The 25141-nt window shown below is 38.7% G+C and overlaps 2 protein-coding genes across 2 annotated transcripts in view; both read left to right on the top strand.

The window, feature by feature from the left end:
- Positions 1–10902, top strand: part of LOC128684459 (ubiquitin-conjugating enzyme E2 G1) — a 40798-nt gene extending 29896 nt beyond the window's left edge. The window contains exons 3-6 of the mRNA XM_070097147.1: positions 2965–3062; positions 6333–6511; positions 10462–10563; positions 10660–10902. Of these exons, the coding sequence (XP_069953248.1) occupies positions 2965–3062; positions 6333–6511; positions 10462–10536 (352 nt within the window). The 3' untranslated portion in view covers positions 10537–10563; positions 10660–10902. The remainder of the gene's footprint in view (positions 1–2964; positions 3063–6332; positions 6512–10461; positions 10564–10659) is intronic.
- An 11343-nt stretch (positions 10903–22245) lies between these two features.
- The window catches only part of Rme-8 (receptor mediated endocytosis 8), a 135819-nt gene continuing 132923 nt past the window's right edge, over positions 22246–25141 (top strand). Inside the window, exon 1 of the mRNA XM_070097155.1 lies at positions 22246–22373. The gene's annotated coding sequence lies outside the window, so the exon portion shown is untranslated. The remainder of the gene's footprint in view (positions 22374–25141) is intronic.

Below are 25141 nucleotides of genomic sequence, written 5' to 3' on the forward strand. Positions count from 1 at the left end.
GCCATTCTAATATGCAGTCATGAATGGGTTGATGTTATTTATACAATTATTACAGTATTGCAGTAGTCTGCATAATAGTAAGTCTTCTATTTTTTGTTTGAATAAAAATTCAAAATAGAAAGCAAGAGTAATATCAGAGGGGCCTGGAGACATGACTGATGAACAAAGAAAATGTTATTTTAGAGCCAGGAATGTCTGCATTGTTCATTCTGGACCTTATTTTGAAATTGTCATATTTTTTAATTTTCGTGAAATTGGCCAAATTGCAAATTTCTGACCACATTATTAGGTAGTTGAAATCGGTAAATGGGCGGTTTCTTGTACTCAATCGATAGAAAAAATGGAGTTCTAAAGAAATAGCTATGAGTTTAGGCGACTGGAACAATGGAATTAGCCGAAAATAGGGCTCAAAGTGGGCGAAAACGCCGATTTGTAAACAGCCCTGGGGTCGCTAACTTCACGAGAGCATAATTCCGTCAGTTTTCCATCAAATTTCGTTTTTTTGGTGTCATTACAATCGGGAAAAGATTCTCTGTCATTTCCACAATTTTTTTTTTTTTTTTTTTTTTTTTTTAAATTTTGCGACACCAGGAGACACCTCAGGATTAGGGATTGCGACAGTCAAAGGGTTAAGTGAAATTAGAATTTTGTAGTCATTTTACTTGTATATACTGCATACAATATCATGCATCTCTGCTGGGTGTTATTACCTATAGTTTGTGCAGCCTTACCAATAGCCTTGTTAAATTTCAGCATGTCTGTGCATGTCTGTGTGCATACTTGTATTGTCAGTAACACCTGTTTGATTTTATTTCTATGTAGTGTACACCCTTTGCTGCGTACACTTTGTTCCTGGAGCCGCCTTTTGAAACAATTATGTAGTGCCGTCCCTGAACAAAATAAGGTATTTTAGTACAGAACAATCATTTGCTACTCTTTCCAGAGACCCACCTATATGATATTTGTATAAAATATCATAAGAGGATATTAAAGAACAGATTAAGATTTTTTGGCACCTTTGTCAGCAAGAGGCCACAGTAAACAGAAAAAGCAGTGCTAAAATTATACAGCTCTAGGAAGTGTTTTTGTTAAAAATAAGACTTGAGTTCCAAGGAGTGGCAACCACTGGATATTAAAAAAAAAAAAAAAAAAAAGTGTGAACACCAGACATCATGAGCTTAGCTGTGCTTCTGTAACCACAAATTAGTTAATGCATATAAAAAATGTTGTACAATTTTGTGGATTGTCTAGTGCCAAGGATGGTCCAGCACATAACTTTCCATCATAAAAAAAAAGTAGTGTCTACAAAAATAAGGGTATAGAAATTCACTGTATAGAATTAGAACCTGAGCACAGACATATTCTTGTAGAAGGCATGGGAATGTGTAATTATAGTGAAGTGTATGGTTGATATTAATGTTTATTATACTGGGAATGTATGCACTTTTTTTTTTTAGAAAAGTTTTATGTAATTTAATCAGCCCATAGGATAAAACCTTTAGTATTTACTTATTCAAGTGATAACTTTGAGGCAAGTGATAACTTTATCTGCATTGATGTATTCAGAGGTGTCTGTAGACTTTGTCTTGAGACAGGTACTCTTGCTGCCACTGTTTTCTGGCTACTTCATACATCACTTTGTGTATATCAATCACGAGCATGCACAAAATTTGTAGTTACATCCCAAGTAGACATTCCAGATGATGTGGCCAATAGTCTTCATTGAAAGTCTTGCTTGGAAAGAGGTGCATGGTTTTTCTCTGCCAGTGAAAAAAATGTATGATATTCACTCCAAATTATTTTTGAAACTGCTAAAAAGTGGTAAATAATAATTTAAAAATGCAAATATTGTGCTTATAATTAAAACAGGTGATGTGGAAAGCCCACTTATCTATATTACAGCATATGCTCGTCTCACTCAAGAGTATAGCTAAAAGAAAAAAAAAATTGTGGATAAAATCTTTAGGGAATGGAAATTTCATAACTAATTTTCGTGTCAGAATCTTTTATTATTGTACTATACATATTGTGTATCTAATATTTTGAGCTACTTCTGTTCAGTACTTAAAGAAATTATTAGGTGAATAAAATGGTGGGCAGATTGCACCATTAAAAGAAATTAAGATAAGTTTTTCTCATAAAAGATTAATTTATAAACTACAACATGTTTGAGTAGAAGGCAAATTATTACAGTAGATGAGAAATTTTTGCTTTATAAAATGCAACAAGTAATAAGAAGTCTGTTTTCCTGTGCACTCCTGGCAAAACAACTACGGAATACACGGTCAGTGTGTTTATTCTTTTAGGAGTAAGGGGGGTTACTGTACCCAGGATGGCCACAGCGTTAAAAAAAAAAAAAAAACGACTTGGAGCAGTCCAACAGATCTGGGCTAGCTAAAATGCAAAACTGGTGGGAAAAGCAGCTGTCTAAAATAAGGGTACTGAACAAAGGTGTTCAGCAGAAGTGTTGCCTTTTATATATAGGATGTTTTACTACCTTGGATGCCTTCTACCCTATGAGAACTTGCCTAACCTAAGGAACTGATTATGTGGAGTATCCACTTGGAGACATTTCAAGGACCTCTCGTGCATTGAAGCCTCTAGAAGGAGCACCTTAAACAGTTATCAAATAATTTTATTTGTTGATTTGGCTGTTAGAAAAACAAGGAATCAGCCATTACTTATTGAGAAATTAACTTGTAAAAATAATGTTGATTGCCCTCAGCACTACTTGAGGAAATAAAATAGGTGCAAAAGAAGGAGAGAGAGAAATGGAAAAATAAGTGTGGGGGTGGGGGTGGGGGTAGATGGGTAGGATGCAAACTAAACCACCATCCAGAGATGAACTGGATTGCCCCTTTTTCCTTCCACCTGATAATGCTTCATGCAGCAATTTGTCTATCATCATTGTTAATAGACAATATTTGCTAATTAAAGCTCCTTTACCTTTTTTGTACCCTGCAGTGAAGGAGGTTTTTTTAAGGCACATCTAATATTCCCTCGAGAATATCCTCTTCGGCCACCTAAAATGAAGTTCATCACAGATATTTGGCATCCAAACAGTAAGTTAACATTAATTTCCTCTGGCTTATAACAGTGTACAGTACTTATTCCTTTTCTTCTTCAGTTATGTCTCATGTCAGAATATTGTTCTTTTTACCATCTTGATGCTTGCCTTCAAATGTCTTCCATCTTATTTTCTTGCATATGTAGTATCCTAACAAATGCATTAAAATGAAGACTATTGTACTTGAGACTGTTTCTGGTTTAGCACTTACGTTGATTATATTAATACCTTCACACATTTCTCTTTTTGCATATCCTTTCCTGCAGTGTTGTATGACCCTTTTGGGTTTAGTGCTTAGCTTGATTATACAGTGGAACCTCGGTTGTCGAATTTAATTCATTCCAAATGTCAATTCGACATCCAAAATGGACAACAACCAAAGCAATTTTTCCCATAAAGAATAAAGTAAATAGAATTAATCCATTCTAGACCCCGAATGACAATATAATAATATATTAAAAACATACTAGCTACTACATAAAACTAACAATGAGTACTAAAAGAAACTAACTGAAATACTGTACAGTAAATGAAAATTTCACTGCTGCTTACCTGTCAGAGGAGAGGTAATGGCATACTGGGAGGAGGAGGTGGAGGAGAGGAGGGGGGTATGTTACTGCTTGGAAGGAGAGTCATCTTCTAATAATGTCAGACAACTCTCCTCCTGGTGGTTTTTCTCTGTCTCTTTTCACCACTAACACCTTGTTCTGGCTTAATGAATCTTCTCTCTAAAAACCTGTCCAGTAAGGTTTGTTTCAGGTTCTGTTTTAACATTTGTCTAAATTAAGACATTACACTGTCATTGTACATGTTCAGTTATGTAGGTCTTCTGGGCATTTTCTTCAAGATAAAATTTCATTCAGAATTTTAACCCTGTCTTATTGCCATTGGGGTCCTCAATCTTGTCCACCAGGATGCGACCCACACCAGTTGACTAACACCCAAGTACCTGTTTGCTGCTAGGTGAACAGGACAACAGGTGTAAGGAAACGCTTTGAAATCCTTCCACCACACCGGGAATTGATCCCAGGCCGCCCTCATGTGAAGCAAGAGCTTTGCAAGCCTCTCTCATCACAAATAAACACTTGTTGGGGGAGAAATCCCTCAGCCTCTACATATGCTTGGAATTCAATAACATACTTTTCAACAGCCACTTTTTCAGCGCTGGCAACCTCCACATGCCTATCCACACTATGAATGCCACTTCTTAACCCCAACTAGCCTTGAAGGACTGCATTTCAGCAGAGATGTTTACAGCACGCGAGTAGTGGCTATACTGACTGAGACCCACGCTCTTGACTCGTCTGCCGAGCTGCTTTGTCCTGTTCGTGTTGTCCGCCAACAACCAAGAGCACGCAAGAAAACCGGACATTTTTTCTCAAATTCCTCATTCAAAAACCAATTTGTTTGACAAGTGAGGTACTCTACAACCAAGGTTCCACTGTATTATTATTTATAGTACTTGAGTTAAAAGTACATGTAAAGCTAAGTTGGGTGGAAGCAAAGAAAGTGAATACATTTGTAAATACACCACTGTCCAGGGGAGAGAATTAAATTTAACGACTCCTTATAAGCCTTCACAAATCTACATGAGAGGACTAAATCATCTGTACCTCCAGCAGAGTAATGGATGGCGAGATTCATTCTGTTGGTTTGTGCACGTTTCTAATTTTTTACTGCACAAATGAAGTCAGAGGTGATGCGCTTTAGAAAGATTTTCAGAGAGCAAAATAAAGAATTCTTCAGACTTGCACATTCTTGTTTACCAGTATTAAATTGCCATTCATAATATGGCGAGATGCATCATTACATTAGTGATGTACACTTTTGATAAATTGATGAATAAGACACAAGCAACACCCGAGTTTCTTTATGAAGCTGTTTTGTCAAGCCTCTGGGTGACAAAACTTCTTCAGAAATATACATAGGTGTTGCACACTACTAATTTATGCACTTGTAAGGTTTTTTATACCATTAATGCAGTGATAATTGTCTGACACAGCAACACCATGGAATCTTGGCACAGCAGAAGCAGGTCTGACCAACTCTTGGGCATGACCTATTTTCAATAATGAGTCCTGTCCCCCTGTGATGCTTTTAATTTCTGCACTTCTTTTCTGGCTCCACTGTCTGTCCTTGGGCATCTGTTTGTTTTATCAGGGCTAATGTACCAAACATCTTTTCTTATGACTGAGGGCCTGATAACCTCACCTTCCATTGTATCTAGTGTATAATCCCTGTATTGACTTAAAAACAAATTCACTGGTTGGCAGTGTCTTCATAAAGATACACCAGAAGAAAAAATGAATGCATAGTCTGATGTTAACACTGTTGATGGCATCAACCATTTGATAGTTATTTATTCATTGGCATTTAACTTGGAAAACTGCTTCCTGCTGCAGTTAGCATGCAAAAAACTCTTACCTATCATATTAATTAATTCTCCTGAACATGCCATTGTACAAATTTTATGTTGCCATGGTAGTCAGTTGGATACTATTAATGTCATTTACCCCTGGAACTCAAAGCTTTCGTACTGGGGTCCTGTACAACATTCATCTGCTTAAGCATTGTCTCGCTTGGTTCTAGGCTCCCTAAACATTTGCTTAGCACCTCGCCTTCAGAAGCATAAACACTTATCATAATTTTTTGTATTATTGTTATATAATCTCAGATTTACACAACCCATGGAATGAATGTGTCTCTAGTTATTTGCCAATCATTCATGACTTTTTTTTTTTTTTTTTTTTTTTTTTTTTTTAAGCAGTTATCTCCCACCTGGGTAGGGTGATTCAGAAAAAAAGAAACACTTGGTCACTTTTTCAGTCATAGTCTTGCCAGAAACGTGCTGATATCACAATTCAGAGGGTCCTCATAGCTGCAATAGCCCCACCCCTCCTCCTGAATGCAGGCACTGTATTTTTCATCTCCAGGACCCAAGTGCCACTAACAGATTTCCCTGAATCCCTTCACAAATGTTTCCCTGCTTGCACTCCAGCATCATATCATAAAAACCACTTGCCTCCACTGACTCCTAATGTGCTCTCACACTTGTTGGATGTCCAAGCCCCTAAACACACTCCCTCGAACCTTTCCTACTTCAACTCCAACCCCTCCTTCCCTCCACCCTCAGATTTATATTCTCTTGTTCGTAGTCTCTTGTGTACCTATTATAAACTATCTCCACCTTATGTTGTCTGCTTTTGCACAGTCACATGTATACCAATCAGATATCATCACCTTATAATTTATTTCCAAATTGCAGTTGAGAAGAATGGAGATGTGTGTATCTCAATTCTTCATGAACCAGGGGATGACAAGTGGGGTTATGAAAAAGCCTCGGAACGCTGGCTTCCTGTGCATACAGTAGAGACGATCCTTATCTCGGTCATCAGTATGCTCGCAGATCCTAATGATGAAAGTCCAGCAAATGTCGATGCAGCGGTAGGAAATATTCTATTTTCAGTAGATTATTGCATTAGTTTCTACCTGGTTATTTAACCCTTAAACTGTCCAAACGTAGATCTACGTTCACATGCGTAGCGCTCCAATCTTGATTTCCCCATTTGAAAACATGTAAAAAAAAACGTAGATCTACGTTCGGAGCTTCTGCTCGTCAACGTATATCTACGTTTGGACAGTAAGGGTTAACACCCTTTATTTCTATATTGTACTTTTGTCCATTTGTTACCTTGTGTTTTCTGTGTCTTTTTGATAACCATTTTCCAGTGATTTTTTAATTATTCCCATACTATTCATCTGGTATTACCAGATACATAAAGATACTTTGTCAGTTTTGCTCTGTTAATATCTAGTTCAAATTCCACTCATATGAAGACTCCTCTGTATTTCTTACACTACTTGGTTCTTAATTATGATTATGTAATGCAACATATTAGGTCTCTACCTTTTACAGTACTGTGATACCTCGGTGTAATGGGGGGATATCCACTTAACCCTTTCGCTGACTGTGCCATAGTACTTTGCCTTTGAGTTCACTGGCAGTGCCATAGTACTACGTGATGAGCTCAGCTCACTCAGCTAGCTGTGAGTGGTAAATTTGGGCCTAGATGAAGAGAATGGGTTGATGCAGTATGTGTGCACCATGTGAAAAAAAATTCTGCAGTACGCATTGCATAATGAGAAAAAATGTGACTGTTTTTGGTTTAAAACAGCAACTTTGCGGTGTATTTTTTATGTCTTTATGGTTGTAGTCTCAGTTGCTGGGTGTCATTTGATAGAATGAAAGACATATTACTGAAACATAGATCATTTTAATTGGTTTTACGGCTGTAAATAGCTTGAAATTGAACTCAAAATAGCTGAAATGTTCGGTTTTTGCCGATGTTCAAGAGTAAACAAATCCCGGCATGTGTCCAATACACTCCAACTGGTGGGACTAATATGCGTTCACGAATGCGCTGATATTATTTATACAATTATTACAATATTGCATAAAAGTAAATCCATTTTTTTGTGTGAATGAAAATTCTTTTGTGTGAATAAAATATCAAAATGGAATTCATGTGTGAAGCCTGCAGACACACTTAATGAACAAAGGAAATGTTATTTTAGTGCCAGGAATGCCTGCATTGTTTATTCTGAACCCTATTTTGAAATTTGTGTGAAATTGGCCAATATTCACGAAAGTGTAATTTCGTCAGTTTTCAATCCAATTTCACACTTTGTTTTATTACCTTCAGAAAAAGATTTCCATCATTTCTTAAGAAAAAAATAACAGATTTTTTTTGTTTTAAATTCTTGGACACCGGACAAGTTTCTGATTGGGGTCCTGTACTCTGAAAGGGTTAATCAAAAACCCATTGCATTGAGGTAGCTAATGGAGAGAACTAGGTCACTGCATTGATAACATTACCTGATACAAATGGATGCCTCAGTTACCAGACTGTGTGCCACATCAATAACATACCAGACATATAGGTAGTAGGTTGGTAGACAGCAACCGCCCAGGGAGGTACTACCATTCTGCCAAGTGAGTGTAAAACAAAAGCCTGTAATTGTTTTACATGATGGTAGGATTGCGGGTGTCCTTTTTTCTGTCTCGTAAACATGCAAGATTTCAGATACATCTTGCTGCTTCTACTTACACTTAGGTCACACTACACATACATGTACAAGCATATACAGTGGTCCCTCATTTTTCGTAATTAATCCATTCCTGGAGGAGCTATTATAAACGAAATTTACGATTTGCGAATCAATTTTCCCCATAAGAAATAATGTAAATACAATTAATCCGTTTCTGGCACTCAGAAGTATTAAAACAAAAAATTTTTACATGAAATATACATGTAGTACATAAACAATACAATGGGAAATGATGAATGAAACATTAACAGCATAACACTTACCTTTATTGGAGATTCTTCTTAGTGTATGGGAGACTGGAGGAGGAGAGAGATTGGATTGTTTACAGTTTGGAAAGGGAATCCCCTTCCAGCAACACCTCAGGTACCAATTGCTTCTCTGGGGTTGCTTCTCTTCTCTGTTTCTTAATGCCACTAGGACCACCTTGAGAGTCACTCTAGTCCTGTCTCGCAAAGTAACTGTGGAGAGAGCTCTGTTTCTGGCGTCTCTTTAACACTTCCCTAAAATGGTACAAGACTTTGCCACTGTACATATTTCTCACTAGGAGCTTTCTTTGGAGCCATGGTAGCTTATTTAGTACTTTGCAAGCACTAAAATGAGTAGAATATTATGAAATATTTCGTAGGAGCACTTGAGGGGACCTTCACTGTCCAGAATATCTTGCTGTCAATTTTGTCAAGGTTGGGAACCAAAGCAATCATAGTACTAGGGGGGGAGAGCACAACTTTGTAGTACCCACAGTCAGTGGCCAGGCTTCAAACACCTTTTATTGTACAGCAATAAAGGAATGGAACAGACTGCCCGCACATGTCAAAGCCAGTCATAGCATGAACCAGTTCAAGAAGAGTGCCAAAAGGTGTCTGATGAATGTAGCTACAGAAAGGGAGGGGAATGATTTTCTATTTTTTAGCTAACATACGTGTAAATTTTACCTTATTCCTAGTAATGACCCTCGTATTGTAGATAGTCTTAATGCCTCGTATTGTAGATAGTCTTAATGCCTCGTATTGTAGATAGTCTTAATGACCTTGGTGTAGTAGATAGTCTTTTTAGTATGATAATAAGATGTTATCTTCATTGTAGAATAATAAGAAAATATTATAACCTTTATATTATAATAATAAGGTAAAAGGACCCCAATGGAAATAAGTCACTCTGACTTTTTTGGGTTATCCTAGGTTCTCTACACATATGCTGCTATGTATGATAATTCTATGTAACTGTATTTGTGTATACCTGAATAAACTTACTTACTTACTTATTCACTCACTGGTAAATAATGCCAGACTGGCTGGGTAGGGAGGCCTCCCCTGCTCACACCGTGCATAAGCCTCCTGGACGAACTACTATTCGCGAGTCAACCTATGAAAAGCGAGTCCATGTTTATACGAAAATACCCCTATGATTGGCGAAATTTACGATTGCCGAGAACTACGAAAAGCGAGGGACCACTGTATATACACACACACCCCTCTGGGTTTTCTGCTATTTTCTTTCTAGTTCTTGTTCTTGTTTATTTCCTCTTATCTCCATGGGGAAGTGGAACAGAATTCTTCCTCTGTAAGCCATACATGTTGTAAGAGGCGACTAAAATGCTGGGAGCAAGAGGCTAGTAACCCCTTCTCCAGTATAAATTAGTAAATTTAAAAAGAGAAACTTTTGTTTTTCTTTTTGGACCACCCTGCCTCGGTGAGATACGGGCGGTTTGTTGAAAGAAAAACAATATATAGTAAATTGCCTCAAGGTGAAAGCTAAAGCTACGGTATAGTAATTTTTCTTACCTTTTCTTGTGGATAGATGAACTGAATCTATAATCCTATATTGTTTAGCAGGCAGTGATTCAGAGTAAATTAATGGCTAAGAAACTTTCAAGTCCAGGGAAACTTAGACACCGACTGTCGATAGTACGTGTGAGCACATTTAGACAATAATAAACTAAGGCAAGCAGGGTCAGCGTGCCTGGGAACAATAAAAATGGACAGGTCTTAGACAGAGCTACTCTAACCTGTACCAGACAACCATTCAATGCAGGACTTAGTCCCCTGCATTAGTGACACGTGCTACGTGGGCAAATGCATTAACGATACTATTGGATATCTCATTATAAGATACTTGCCAAGCCTTTGTCAAAGTTTTTGGCCATTTTAACCAAATTCCATTGCATATGAGTTTGTTATACTGAGGTTTTGCTGTATATACTTGTACTATGGCAATTTTGTGCCAATATTCCTCGCCTATTAATGTGTGACATTTAATTGCAGTATCATTGTTTTTCCAAATTACAGAAAGACTGGCGTGAAGATTACAATATCTTTAAGAAGAAAGTTGCACGTTGTGTTCGGAGAAGTCAAGAGGAATAGGAACTCTAGACTATTAGCATATCCCTGGTATGTATTGCTGGCATCTGATGGTATTCTTTATGCTGATTTTAACTTTTAATTTTTCTTCTTTTCAATTTGGTAATTTACTGCTTTCTTGGACAGGTTTTAAGAAGGAAATAGTGGTGTGGTGGTGATTCCCAAGACACCATGAATGGTCTCGAGTGTGAACAGCAACAACTGCCAACCTGTGTCCCACCTGTAAGAGACTGATATCTAAATATCTTACAACTGTTGGCAAACCAGTGGCAGCGGTCTCGAAGGTGACTTTAGCACTAATGAAAGTGAAAATTGGTTTTAAAATGTGGATATATTAATCAAAAAGTGTCGTATATATGCATACATAAATATATATATATATATACGTATATATATACACATCGTATATACAAACTAAAAAAAGAAATTATGACTTGGAAAGATGTGTGCAGAAAGTGCTTTGGTGGTGTGATAAACTAGGACCAGATGCTGAGTTGAATGTTTAGCATCATTGTGGCATTATGTCTGATTAGGGTCACATTGTGAATAATCAGTGATCATTTTTAAGGTGAAACCTCTTCAACTTACCCCAGGGAAAGAATTACAGTGAAAAGCTCATCGGCATATCTTAGACATTGACTTCACCAGTGTATGTCAAAGCAAGGTTTCAAACACTTTATCCTCCTTACAATCTATATCTTATAAAATGGTTAAGTGTAATTTTTCTCTCATTGTTAACAGGTATTTTGTACCATTTGAAGAGATTAAGCAAGGAGATAGTTTGTTACCTTGCTCAGGGTGAACTTCGGTGAATTATTGTCTAGAATACGACAGTTTGTGGAGGTTAAGACAGGAAGGAGAGATTGCCTTTCCTTACTCGAATCCACAGTGCTCTTATAGATATTAAACTACTCGGTCAAACCCTACTTTTAGAAAGTTTGAATTTTTTATGCACCCTAAATTTAGCTTCAATTGAAGCTTTCTTGCTGCCTGACTATAAAGTCAGAGATGATGGCTTCTTTAAGTTGGTCCTGAGCAAGACTAATATGGTAGCTTAACAGTGGAAGCCCTCCAAAATTCACTATAACACTTTATAATGTATTATTTTATGATCAATAAAATGTAATCTTTTTATGATCAGTACATTTGGGTTAGGACCTTGCCCCTGTCCAAATTGATCACCAGCTAAATTATAGGGTTGGTGTTGCTAGTAGCTTACAGCTAAAGCAAACATCATTTGATGACAAATTTTTCTTTGGTTTTGGTTTACTCTTAAGAGGAAGCTATGATAGATCTCATCTGCATAGAATTATTTAATTAAAAAATATTAGATAGGTCATACTTTTTAATTTGAAAACTAGACTTAGGTATGCAATTTTGTAATGAGCCTTGAACATTATAATGGAATGTGCATCAGCACACACAGTAATGCAACTGACTTCCTTTCTTTCCTTTTATTTTCTTTTTTATTGCCTTCTTTCTATCTCATTCTTTAATAATACTTTTATAGGAGTAATGTTAACTTGTTTTGCTCATTGATCATGGAGGGGGCAGATGTAGTCATGAACAGTAAATTCTCCACTGAAAGTACTTGGCTTTTCACTTCATGGATGGAGACTGCTCAAGGTACCTCAAATTGTTACCAGCCATGTTTAAGTTTTGGCCAAAAATATCTGCAACAAAGCACAGTGCTGAGCTGCCCATGAGGAGACACTTTCACACTTATTTTGATATGATTGATCCATATAGGGTTTTGCAGCTCGTCAGATTTACCTCCAGGTGGAACACCCTTTGTTGTAACATTTATTTCACATGTTTGTTTTGTGCCAAAAAAAAATTATTTGTTAATTACCATTCATAGATGCACAGGTAGGTTTAGGTGGTTTTTTTGGGGGGCAACTAAAAGATCAGGTGGTAAAGCAGCTGAACAATGTGTGCATCAGCAAATTGTATAAAGGGTGTCCTCTAGTTTGGTATTTTCAGGTCAGTAAATCAAGTTATTTTTTTCAGTACAGCTCATCCTACCTAGCTTGACTGCTGTGTTAGTGGACTACACGTTCTTCTGTAGAACCCCCACGAAAGATTTTAATACCTCAAAGTTTTGAGTTGTCTTATTATGCAGATGTTGGGCTTGGGAAGACAGTGGCACCTATTCAAGCATCCAAGGAGAAAGATAAGAATCTGTCACAGTTCAGCCTTAGTGTGGGTGGAGCACTGTCATGGCCCTTACTCAACAAATAAGCAGAAGCCCCAGTATGAAAAACAAAGTGTGATATGATACTGGACATTATGAACTGCTACTGTGAACATTTGTTTTATACTTTTTTTCCATATTCCTGCAATATGTTTTAAGTAACAGTTTGTAGCTGTCCTTATATTCAATAAACACCAAGCTTAATGAGAATTTTGTTACTGGAAAGTTAATGCGTTCCTTTATGTATATACTGTATGTGAGGTACAGTTAAGAAGTATAACTTCACAGAGTGTAATGGTGGATTACACCAGTTTTTATCAAATGGAAAAAATTATTGCCTTTTATTTTTATGCCCATGCTTTGGTATAGGCATAAAGTATTAGAGCTGAGTGCACAAGCGTTTTCAAGAACTTGCATTTGAGTTTTTGTTAGTCTTATGGTTTCTTATAAACTCAGGTATAGACAATTCTCTCCAGTCAGCACTTTATTTTTAGTATTACTACTACTGCTAATAATAATAATAATAATATGCAGTGATATTAGTGCAGTTTAGCACCTTATGAAAACAGTTTGCTAATACCAAGACCATGTCTTAAAATGTTGAGAAAAAGTTGTAATGGCAATATGAGGGCTTAAATTGTAATATTTAGATACATGTAGGTTTAAGGTAATTTAATCTCTTGAAGTTTGTAATCCATGCTACCCCCCTCCCTTCTTCCTTCCCTTCTTTTCCCCTCTTTCTCCTTTTGTTTTTGTTCATTTTCTCATGCACATTTTTCTTCCGTTTACCTTACCTGTATTTCACGTCTGTTTATTATTAGTAGTACTTTTAGCTTCATTTACAATTTTATCATTATATTGTTTCATCTTTTCCAGTATTTTTTGTTCATTCCCATAGCCTTTGGTTTTCTCGTTTTCTGTGTGTGCGCGCGCGTTTTAACATTCAAGCCGTATCCCACCAAGGCAGGGTGACCCAAAAAAAGAAACATTCTCCATCATTTACACTATCACTGTCTTGCCAGAGGCACACAGATACAACAGTTTAGATGTCACTAAACAGCAAATATCCCAAACCCCTCCTTTAGAGTGCAGGCATTGTACTTCCCACCTCCAAGACTCAAGTCCGGATAACCAGTTTCCCTAAATCCCTTCACAAAATATTACCTTGCTTGCACACCAACAGCTCAAGTCCTGAACACCATTCATTCCTATCTAATGCACTCGCACATGCCCACTACATGTCCAAACCCCTTGCACAAAGCCCTTTTACCCCCTCCATCCTTTCTAAGGATGAACCCCTACCCTCTCCTTCACTCTGTTATAGATTTGTACATCCTCTAAGTCGTCCTGTTTTGCTCCATCCTATGTAAATGACCAAACCACGTCAACAACCCCTCCTTGACCCTCTGAGTAACCTCCTAATTTCCACACTACAAATTATTTTTTTTTTTTTTTTTTATTATCACACCGGCCGATTCCCACCAAGGCAGGGTGGCCCGAAAAAGAAAAACTTTCACCATCATTCACTCCATCACTGTCTTGCCAGAAGGGTGCTTTACACTACAGTTTTTAAACTGCAACATTAACACCCCTCCTTCAGAGTGCAGGCACTGTACTTCCCATCTCCAGGACTCAAGTCCGGCCTGCCGGTTTCCCTGAATCCCTTCATAAATGTTACTTTGCTCACACTCCAACAGCACGTCAAGTATTAAAAACCATTTGTCTCCATTCACTCCTATCAAACACGCTCACGCATGCCTGCTGGAAGTCCAAGCCCCTCGCACACAAAACCTCCTTTACCCCCTCCCTCCAACCCTTCCTAGGCCGACCCCTACCCCGCCTTCCTTCCACTACAGACTGATACACTCTTGAAGTCATTCTGTTTCGCTCCATTCTCTCTACATGTCCGAACCACCTCAACAACCCTTCCTCAGCCCTCTGGACAACAGTTTTGGTAATCCCGCACCTCCTCCTAACTTCCAAACTACGAATTCTCTGCATTATATTCACACCACACATTGCCCTCAGACATGACATCTCCACTGCCTCCAGCCTTCTCCTCGCTGCAACATTCATCACCCACGCTTCACACCCATATAAGAGCGTTGGTAAAACTATACTCTCATACATTCCCCTCTTTGCCTCCAAGGACAAAGTTCTTTGTCTCCACAGACTCCTAAGTGCACCACTCACTCTTTTTCCCTCATCAATTCTATGATTCACCTCATCTTTCATAGACCCATCCGCTGACACGTCCACTCCCAAATATCTGAATACGTTCACCTCCTCCATACTCTCTCCCTCCAATCTGATATTCAATCTTTCATCACCTAATCTTTTTGTTATCCTCATAACCTTACTCTTTCCTGTATTCACCTTTAATTTTCTTCTTTTGCACACCCTACCAAATTCATCCACCAATCTCTGCAACTTCTCTTCAGAATCTCCCAAGAGCACAGTATCATCGGCAAAGAGCAGCTGTGACAACTCCCACTTTGTGTGTGATTCTTTATCTTTTAACTCCACGCCTCTTGCCAAGACCCTCGCATTTACTTCTCTTACAACCCCATCTATAAATATATTAAACAACCACGGTGACATCACACATCCTTGTCTAAGGCCTACTTTTACTGGGAAAAAATTTCCCTCTTTCCTACATACTCTAACTTGAGCCTCACTATCCTCGTAAAAACTCTTCACTGCTTTCAGTAACCTACCTCCTACACCATACACTTGCAACATCTGCCACATTGCCCCCCTATCCACCCTGTCATACGCCTTTTCCAACTGCCTCCAGCCTCCTCCTGGCCACAGCATTTACAACCCATTCTTCACACCCATATACTCCTGTATGTGGAAATATTATCACAGACAAACAATATTTTGGCCTCCATCCTAAATATTCAATTTCTGTTTTATTTTTTCCAAATAGTTAATGTATATTACACACAGGCCTGAAAAGATTACACATGCTTGTTTTCAAATAGTTAATGTATATTACACACAGGCCTGAAAAGATTACACATGCTTGTTTTCACCCTCCCTGAAAGCAGATTCCTTTATAGTGGAGGATTCCAGCCTTTATTGTTCCCTTGGGCTGCACTGGCTGGGGCCTTTCCTTGTGAACACATCCTACGAATGTGAGCTCAGCACTGCCTTTAGTGGGCAACAATCATTTTTTGGTGAGTAAATAGTGTAAAACTAGCTCAATCAGCAGGCATACCCTTAAGGGAGGTTATAATCTATTGGCCAGTTATGCATTGTAGTCTTGTGGTTGGTTGCATGCTGGTGCATTCATGCATTGCAATTCATGGTCCACCTTTAGATTGCAAACATTAGTATGTACCACACCCCTCAAAGGAGGTGACCCGGTGCCAGTGAGGGGCTCTTTATCCAAGAAATGAGACTTGCCCTCCTCTTCCTTGGATTGAACTTGAATTCCTTCCACTCCTCAGGTGCTATATAACCTTTACAGGTTTAGTGCTTTTCTATGAATAAAATAACTTAGCAAGCTTGATAGCACCCGAACGAGTGGGATAATGTCTGGCTTCCTGCTGTGGAACACACTTGTCTGCCTATGATAAATATCTAAGGGTACAAGCACTCTTATGCTTGTATAGCAAACTTGGAACTCGAGTGACTTCATGAGCCACACTGATAAGCTCTTGACGTGGCAAGCAAGATGGGGTTTTGCATACAAACTGTACAGGGTTTGATAGACCCAGTCATTTGATTGTCTTCTCAAAGGAATTGTTACCGAGACTGAGGATGGGAGTACGTGCACTATCCATGGCCAAACTAAGTTTTTGGTCTCTTTCCTTAGGCACTGCATGACCCAATGAGTACTTCTTCCCACTAATGTGATAACACACCTGTAATCATTAGTGCTGCATTTGATACCTAAACCTGCCTTTGTATTCCCATATACTAAATCCCAGTCAACACATTTTATGGGAGGCAGAGTACCTGGGGAAAGAGAAAGCATTCAGATTCAATCTGAGGGGAAAAAGAGCAGATCCAATTCCTTTCAAGTGCCCCTTACTGGCATCATGGAATCTTCCTAAAAAGAATGGTTCCTATAAGGAAATTGGAGCAAGAATAATAAGAGGTTCCTACCTTCAAACTGAACTGCTGTACTGTACTCCTATGCAGCACTGTATGACCATGGTGGTTTAGTGCTTAGTTTTGATTATAATGTACTTCCTACGCTCGAACGTGTCAAACTATTTAAAACTGACACCTTAATTGTAATTGGCATTCATATGTATATTTTTTGATGTGAGCCTAAACTACACGAGGTGAGGTCATTAAGGCTGCAAGTACTGTAACTTGTACTTTCACCACCAGTCAATGCTTAATGCCTATTATCAGGATTAGAGTAAATTTGGTGTATGCACTCACCCTCGAGGGAGACTCCTTAATGCTGATGAGAGGCTCTTGATCTAAGAACAGCACTATGACCCTGGTGGGTTTAGTGCTTAGCTTTGATTATAATAGTGATAATGTGTACACTTAGAAATACACATCTCTCGGTATATATACACATACATATCTCTTTTTGATTATAATAATACACATACATAACTATGTACAGTGAGTTACACTAAGGTGTATATTTGCATGAGCCCCTCAAGGGAGGCTCCTTGATACTGGTGAGGGGCTCTTGATCTAGGGAATTGGATCTGTATTCCAGTTACCTGAATTGAGCATGAATGCCTTCCATCCCCCCCCCCCCTCATAGGTTCTATAACCCTACAGGTTTAGCACTCCCCCATGATTATAATATTTTCATGAGATGGGAGACATTTCAGTGCATATAACCTTAAATGTATGACAGAACTTTAATTGGCAAAGGCAATGGCTAGTAGTTTGAGAACTTAAGCACAAGGTGATCCATATGGGTTTAGCGCTTAGTTATGATTCCCCTCAAGGAAGGCTCCTTGATGCTGGTGAGGGGCTCTTGATCTAGGGAATTGGATCTGTGCTCCAGTTCCCTGAATTAAGCCTGAATGCCTTCCATCCCCCCATAGGCGCTGTATAATCCTACGGGTTTAGTGCTTCCCCCTTGATTATAATAATAATTAGTTATGATTATAATTTAAACTGCTGGCCTATGCTAGGTCCAGCCCACACCAATCACCTATTTATTTGCCTGTCTAACCTACATCTAAAGTTTTTGCCTGAATGCTACCTGGTAGTTTGTTCTACTCATCTATGACTTCCTAAACTAGTATTTTGCAACATCCTTTCTAAATCTCTAAAGAGATCTAAATGAGCACTTGAGACAAAGTGACACCAGTCAGTGTTGTCAAGCATCTCGCCCCTCAAGGAGGTTCCTTGAAGGCCCGTGGCCTGGTGGTGAAAGCTCTCGCTTCACATGCTGACCACTCGAGGGAGGTTCCTTGACGTTGGTGAGGGGCTCTTGATCTAGGAAATTGGATCTGTGCTCCGGTTCCCTGAATTGAGCCTGAATACCTTCCATCCCCCCCCTCACGTGCGCTATATAATCCCATGGGTTTAGCGCTCCCCCATAATTATAATAATCTATACATCATGAGGTTTAGCGCTTTGTTTTGATTATAATTTATATACCATGGGGAAGCTTACATGGGCCCCACTGTGTCTACAAATGCAGTTTTTCACAGCTGAGTCCCACACCAGCGTGACTGTATTGAATTCTAGCCCAAGTCCCATCAAAGCCAACTAGCTGGCCAAGTGGTTAACGCACTGGCTGTGATATATACGCCTCGCTTCCCATGGATTTAAACCCCACTCGCTCCCTGATTAGACTCCTTGATACTAGTGAAGGGCTCTTGATTCAAGGAATTGGCCTAGTCCTCCCATTCCCTGGATCAAACCTGATTTCCTCCCACTCCTCAGGCGCTAAATGTTTATTCCTAGCAAAGCTTACAATCTATGGTTTACATATTATAAAATATTAATTAGAAGGAAGGCCTCTAGCATACCTAGTTATAGAGCAGTACATTTTAATATATCTTATTGCATATTAGGTAACAAGTAATTGATCAGATTTATTATAATGAGGTAGTACAAAACATAACACTAGCATCTAATAAATGAATAAAGGTGAGGGTTTGCAAGTTTGAGTTAAGTTTACCTTGGTAGGAGACAGGTGCTGCTGTGTTTACCTGGAGTGGGTTTCGTGTGTCAACGCCCCTGCAGCTCGGTCTGATTATTATTATTATAATCAAGGGGGAAGCGCTAAACCCGGAGGATTATACAGCGCCTGGGGGGGGGGATGTGGAAGGCATTCAGGCTTAATTCGGGGAACTGGAGCACAGATCCAATTCCCTAAATCAAGAGCCCCTCACCAACATCAAGGAACCTTCCTTGAGGGGAGCTCGGTCTGAGATCAGGCCTTTTATACACAATATACATACACCAGAGATATGTATATACACTGATGTGTATTTCAGTGTATATACCTCTACATAAAAGTTTATTTAAAACCTTGGCGCTTAGTTTTCATTATAATACATAATTTAAAACTTACTTTTGAGAGTGCCATTGACTGATGGCTTTAATCAGAGCGCTAAGCCCATATGGGTCAACTCTTGATGAATGGAAGGTAATCAGATATGATCCAAGGAAGTGGAGTGTAACTTAAACTCCTTTGATCAAAAGTAACAAAAGTCGGAGTATGAGAAAGTTAGCACTTGGATACCTTGAGATACAGGTAACATCTCAGTGAATCTGATCTTACATTTGACCTTGAGTACAGGTTGGTGAGGGACTCTTGATTTAGGGAATTGGATCTGTGCTCCAGTTCCCCGAATTAAGCCTGAATGCCTTCCACATATCCCCCCCCCAGGCGCTGTATAATCCTCCGGGTTTAGCGCTTCCCCCTTGATTATAATAATAATAATAATTGAGTACAGGTAACATCTCAGTGAATCTGATCTTACATTTGACCTTGAGTACAGGTAACATCTCGGTGAATCTGATCTTACATTTGACCTTGAGTACAGGTAACATCTCAGTGAATCTGATCTTACATTTGACCTTGAGTACAGGTAACATCTCAGTGAATCTGATCTTACATTTGACCTTGAGTACAGGTAACATCTCAGTGAATCTGATCTTACATTTGACCTTGAGTACAGGTAACATCTCAGTGAATCTGATCTTACATTTGACCTTGAGTACAGGTAACATCTCAGTGAATCTGATCTTACATTTGACCTTGAGTACAGGTAACATCTCAGTGAATCTGATCTTACATTTGACCTTGAGTACAGGTAACATCTCAGTGAATCTGATCTTACATTTGACCTTGAGTACAGGTAACATCTCAGTGAATCTGATCTTACATTTCCTTGCCTTCAGTCCTGCAAAATCATCTATCACATCAAAATCAATTATTTTCCCTATATAGGTCTATTTGTACTCTGTAATCCTATAATAGGCTACATAGAAACGAAGGATTTTCTCTTATGTTGGTGCAGCACTGTTTTGTGCATTAGTGTCACCTTCTTCAGAGGCTCTATGGTGTCACCCCCTAAATGGTGTCACCCGGGGCAGCCCCTTCCCCTAGCTGGCGAAACGTTTCCAAAATAAAGATTTACCCAAATGTTGCACGTGTCTCATTCAACAGAGAATAATAATGAGACGACGGAACACACGTTCCCTCCTTCGTCCATCCATCTACACACTTTTCCTCCTTCACGGATGGAAAAATGAACACAAATGCAGTAGAATGTGATCGTTTATTGACAACGTTTTGACCACACAGTGGACTTTTTCAGGTCACTGCAGTGAAGTGTAACTGAACGAGCAACAATGGAGATTAGTTCCAGGTATACTGCTAAAGGACCCCAATGGAAATAAGTAAAGAACCCCAATGGAAATAAATAACAAAAAGGCACAATACCGTGACTGGAACGATACACAAATAACCCGCACATAAAAGAGAGAAGCTTACGACGACGTTTCGGTCCGACTTGGACCATTGACAAAGTCACACTGGAAATAAGTCAGTCTGACTTTTTCGGGCCACCCTAAGTTCTCTACACATATGCTGTTATGTATGATAATCTATGTAACTGTATTTATGTATACCTGAATAAACTTAGGAGGGCGGACCCCTCAAGGAAGGCTCCTTGACGCTGGTGAGGGGCTCTTGATCTAGGGAATTGGATCTGTGCTCCAGTTGGATCTGTGCTCCAGTTCCCTGAATTAAGCCTGAATGCCTTCCATCCCCCAATAGGCGCTGTATAATCCTACGGGTTTAGTGCTTCCCCCTTGATTATAATAATAATAATTAGGAGGGCGGCCTAGTTCACCTCATGAGTTGCACTCCTGTGCAAAGAAAGGTATAAAATACCGACAATATGAAAGTTAAGACACATGTGCAACATCTGGATATCTTTATTGTAGTAGACGTTTCGCCATCCAGTGGCTTTATCAATACAGATTCTAGGACATAATAGGAAGACAGTAGAACTATATACAAAAGATGAGGTAATCAGTCCCTCGGCCTTGGAGTTAGTGTTAGTGTTCACGATGCTGTGAACACTAACTCCAAGGCCGAGGGACTGATTACCTCATCTTTTGTATATAGTTCTACTGTCTTCCTATTATGTCCTAGAATCTGTATTGATAAAGCCACTGGATGGCGAAACGTCTACTACAATAAAGATATCCAGATGTTGCACATGTGTCTTAACTTTCATAGTTGCACTCCTAACTTCTCCCAAGATGCGACCCACTACAGCTCCCAGGTACCTGCTTACTCCTAGGTAAAGAGAAGCCACAGATGTAAGCAGGTGTGTCCATGGCCTCCACCTACCACAGGATCGAATTCGGTTTCTTCGGTTGTGAGCAAAGGCAACCTCGCAACCAAACTACCATTCAGCATACGGTCAAGCTACCAACTAGCTAACCAAACAACCAGCTAATTAACCAACCAGTTAGCTGACCAATCAACAAATTTATAACTATCTGACCAACCAACCCACCAGCTAACTTACCCAGCAATTAAGTAGCCATCCAACTAACTAGCTAACCTATTAACCTGTTAAATAACCAATATCTATTACATGACGTTATTTTATAGGAGTAAATGATATGTAAAAGTGTTTTTTTTTTAATTATCAGCATCACAAAGGGCCTCTGTGATTAGCTGTCACATGACATATTATCATCAGTATAGGAATATCATTAGATGATTAAACGGAATGTATAAAATCGTGTGAAATCCTACATTTCTTCAGCGGATGATTGCATGCACGAATATAGCCTAATAATATTAATGTGATTTTACCAGACAATATCATATAATTATTTGAAAAAGGCTGATTATATTTTATAAACGTGAAATCAGGTAATTCTTCAAAGCATGGGTATTTACTTCTCATCAGGTAAAAAAAAATACTAATATAATACAACACCAATCGATTTAGTACTCATCTACTGTATAATTAGTCAGGAAAACGTATGCTAAGTTAGAATTTGGTGATATAATATAAAGCGGGAGTGTGTGGGGGTGGTGTAGAGGACCGGATCCTCCCAGCAAAACACCCACCGTAAACACGGGAGAAAGACCTGTCACCCAGGCCAAATATGCTAGCAAATTAGTCCCTTTTTCTCGCCTACACACCTATACACCCTATTTTTTTTACTTCGGGTATGTATGTAATGGTCTTACCCCACGAGTCATAAGGTGTTCCATCTGCACATGTTTGGGCTGAGGTTTTATCTTGTAATCAACAATCTGCTGGGATGACAGCCAGTGGCTGCTTCTGAGAGCTCAGGTTACTGTCAGCTGCTGTACCTTAATCTCGCTAACTTGTTGATGCTTATTCCCTCTCTCCACCGTTTGGTAAGTTTTATGTATTGTACATGCTGTGTATTAAGGTATTTATTGTTAAATTGAGTGTTAAATACGTGGGTACATAACCTCTGGTCTCTCACTAAGGAAGTAGTTATCTCTGACTGTGTAGTGTTTTATCCAATATTTTGTAAATATATCTTTAATGGTGCCAGAGAGAGAGTTGAAAAAGTGGCTAAATATGTTGCAATGGTTCTGTTTAAAACCTAATCACTTGCTGTTTCAATAAAGTAGATGTGACTTTATGATAATCTTGAGACTGGTTTATTATTTGATATTTGAGGAAATGGACCTCTCAAGGAAGGTCCCTTGATGCTGGTGAGGGGCTCTTGATCTTGGGAATTGGATCTGTGCTCCGGTTCCCTGAACTGAGACTGAATACCTTCCATTCCCCACCCCACATGCTCTGTATAATCCAACGGGTTTAGCGCTCCCCCATGATTGTAATAATAATAATGAGAAAATGGACAAGGATGCAGACATTTAAGATATTTTAAAAGGAAAAGGCTTGGGGCTTATGCCACTCCAAAGAATATATAAAACAGTACATATAACATAGATAACAGGTGAGGTAAGAGTTCACATCAAGTATAAGCATTGTCAGATGAAGTTTAAACAAATATCAGGTCAGGTTTAATGCACATGGAAGTGAGGTCACCTGATTGCTGTGTTGCAGTGCAGGTGTGGCAGAAGGTGGAGATAGTATAGCTATCTGCTTCCTGCTCAGTGGTGTTAGGGGGAAAAAAAGAGTCTTCTAAACACCAAAGTCTTTTTAAATCTGGTTCGCCTTCAGTGTCCTCTTGGACAATACAAGAGTTTCTTTAGCCACCATGAGGCCTGGTCACAGACCAGGCCGCTAGGGCATTGACCCCCAAAACCCTCTCCAGGTATCCCTAATGCACACATACTTGCTTTTACTAAGCTTGGTTTATATATTTCTTCCAGTTTCTCCTATGTACATTATTTCTTATCACATATTCTGAATGAAATAGTAGTGTACACTCCAGTCCCAGAAGCCGATTGAAGAACAAAGGGTCGCTTCTTGATAAGGTCTTTGATATAAGTCGTGGCAGTAGTAGTATGGAGCCTGTGTGGTGTTATCAGTCATGTCACCACATGATAGAATTAAGAATTACTTATTGATCCTCGCAGTGGGAGTGTTGTGTAGGATAGTCCACACACTGTATCTGCAGTTCTGGACACAGCAGTATGGGAAATTTGGTTAAGGGAAAGCTTGAAATAAGCAGCTGTGACAACTCCCACTTTGTGTGTGATTCTTTATCTTTTAACTCCACGCCTCTTGCCAAGACCCTCGCATTTACTTCTCTTACAACCCCATCTATAAATATATTAAACAACCACGGTGACATCACACATCCTTGTCTAAGGCCTACTTTTACTGGGAAAAAATTTCCCTCTTTCCTACATACTCTAACTTGAGCCTCACTATCCTCGTAAAAACTCTTCACTGCTTTCAGTAACCTACCTCCTACACCATACACTTGCAACATCTGCCACATTGCCCCCCTATCCACCCTGTCATACGCCTTTTCCAAATCCATAAATGCCACATTGTAAGCACATTTCTCCTTGAGAAATTCTGGGCTGGAAATCTGGAGTACCCTTAACCCTTAAACTGTCCAAACATAGATCTACGTTTTTTTCAACATTTGAAAGTATGTAAAAGAACGTAGATCTTCTTTTTTTTTTTTTTTACATTTGAAAATGTGTAAAAAACTTTGATCTATTTTTTTTTTTCTTTTTTTTTTTTTTTTTGAAAATATGTAAAAAAACGTGGATCTGCTTTTGGAGCACTATGCATGTCAACATAAATTTGTTTGGACAGTTTAAGGGTTAAGAAGAAACCAATAACTGCTACTCACTTGGTATGAGTATAGTAGTGAAAATAGAAGCTTTGTTAGATCATCCTTGTTGGTGGACTCTCTCTCCACCTTGAAGGAAAGTTCAGTGTAGAGCTACAAAATGTATCCCAGGGATAAAAAAAAATACATAAAATTAAAGGCTGAAAACACTAAAGATGCCCACACTGGTTGATAAGAAGGCAAGAGAGACATATGATAACATACAAGGTTATAAAAGTACACTATTTTAAAAAAATAAAAAATAAAATTTTAGTTCATTACCTTCTTTAGGGATACCAAGAGCCCACAAACAGAAATTAAAAAAAATAGAGCTGAAGGGATAACAGGAAGTTTTTCTTTACAAATCGTGTGGTAGAAGAATGAAATAAATGAAAAGAGGTAGTAAGTGCTACAGCCACAGGAAATTTTAAGAGGTTATATGATAAACATATTAATGAAGATGAGACACCACAAACTTAACTCTGTTCCTGTAGCTATAAATAGATCATTACTATGTATATCTTGGGATTACAGTATATACTGTGCATTACTGGACACTACTGTAGCAAATAGATCATAGGAATTAAAAAAAGATGACTTGTGTAAAATTTTGATATAGAATACTTGTCATCTTTGTGCATAAACTTAATATGGCTAAGTGTTAGTGGCAAAATTTTACATATGGTGCCATATTTAATTGTG

Source organism: Cherax quadricarinatus, chromosome 4 (genome assembly GCF_038502225.1).
Source record: "Cherax quadricarinatus isolate ZL_2023a chromosome 4, ASM3850222v1, whole genome shotgun sequence".
Lineage (NCBI taxonomy): Eukaryota > Metazoa > Arthropoda > Malacostraca > Decapoda > Parastacidae > Cherax > Cherax quadricarinatus.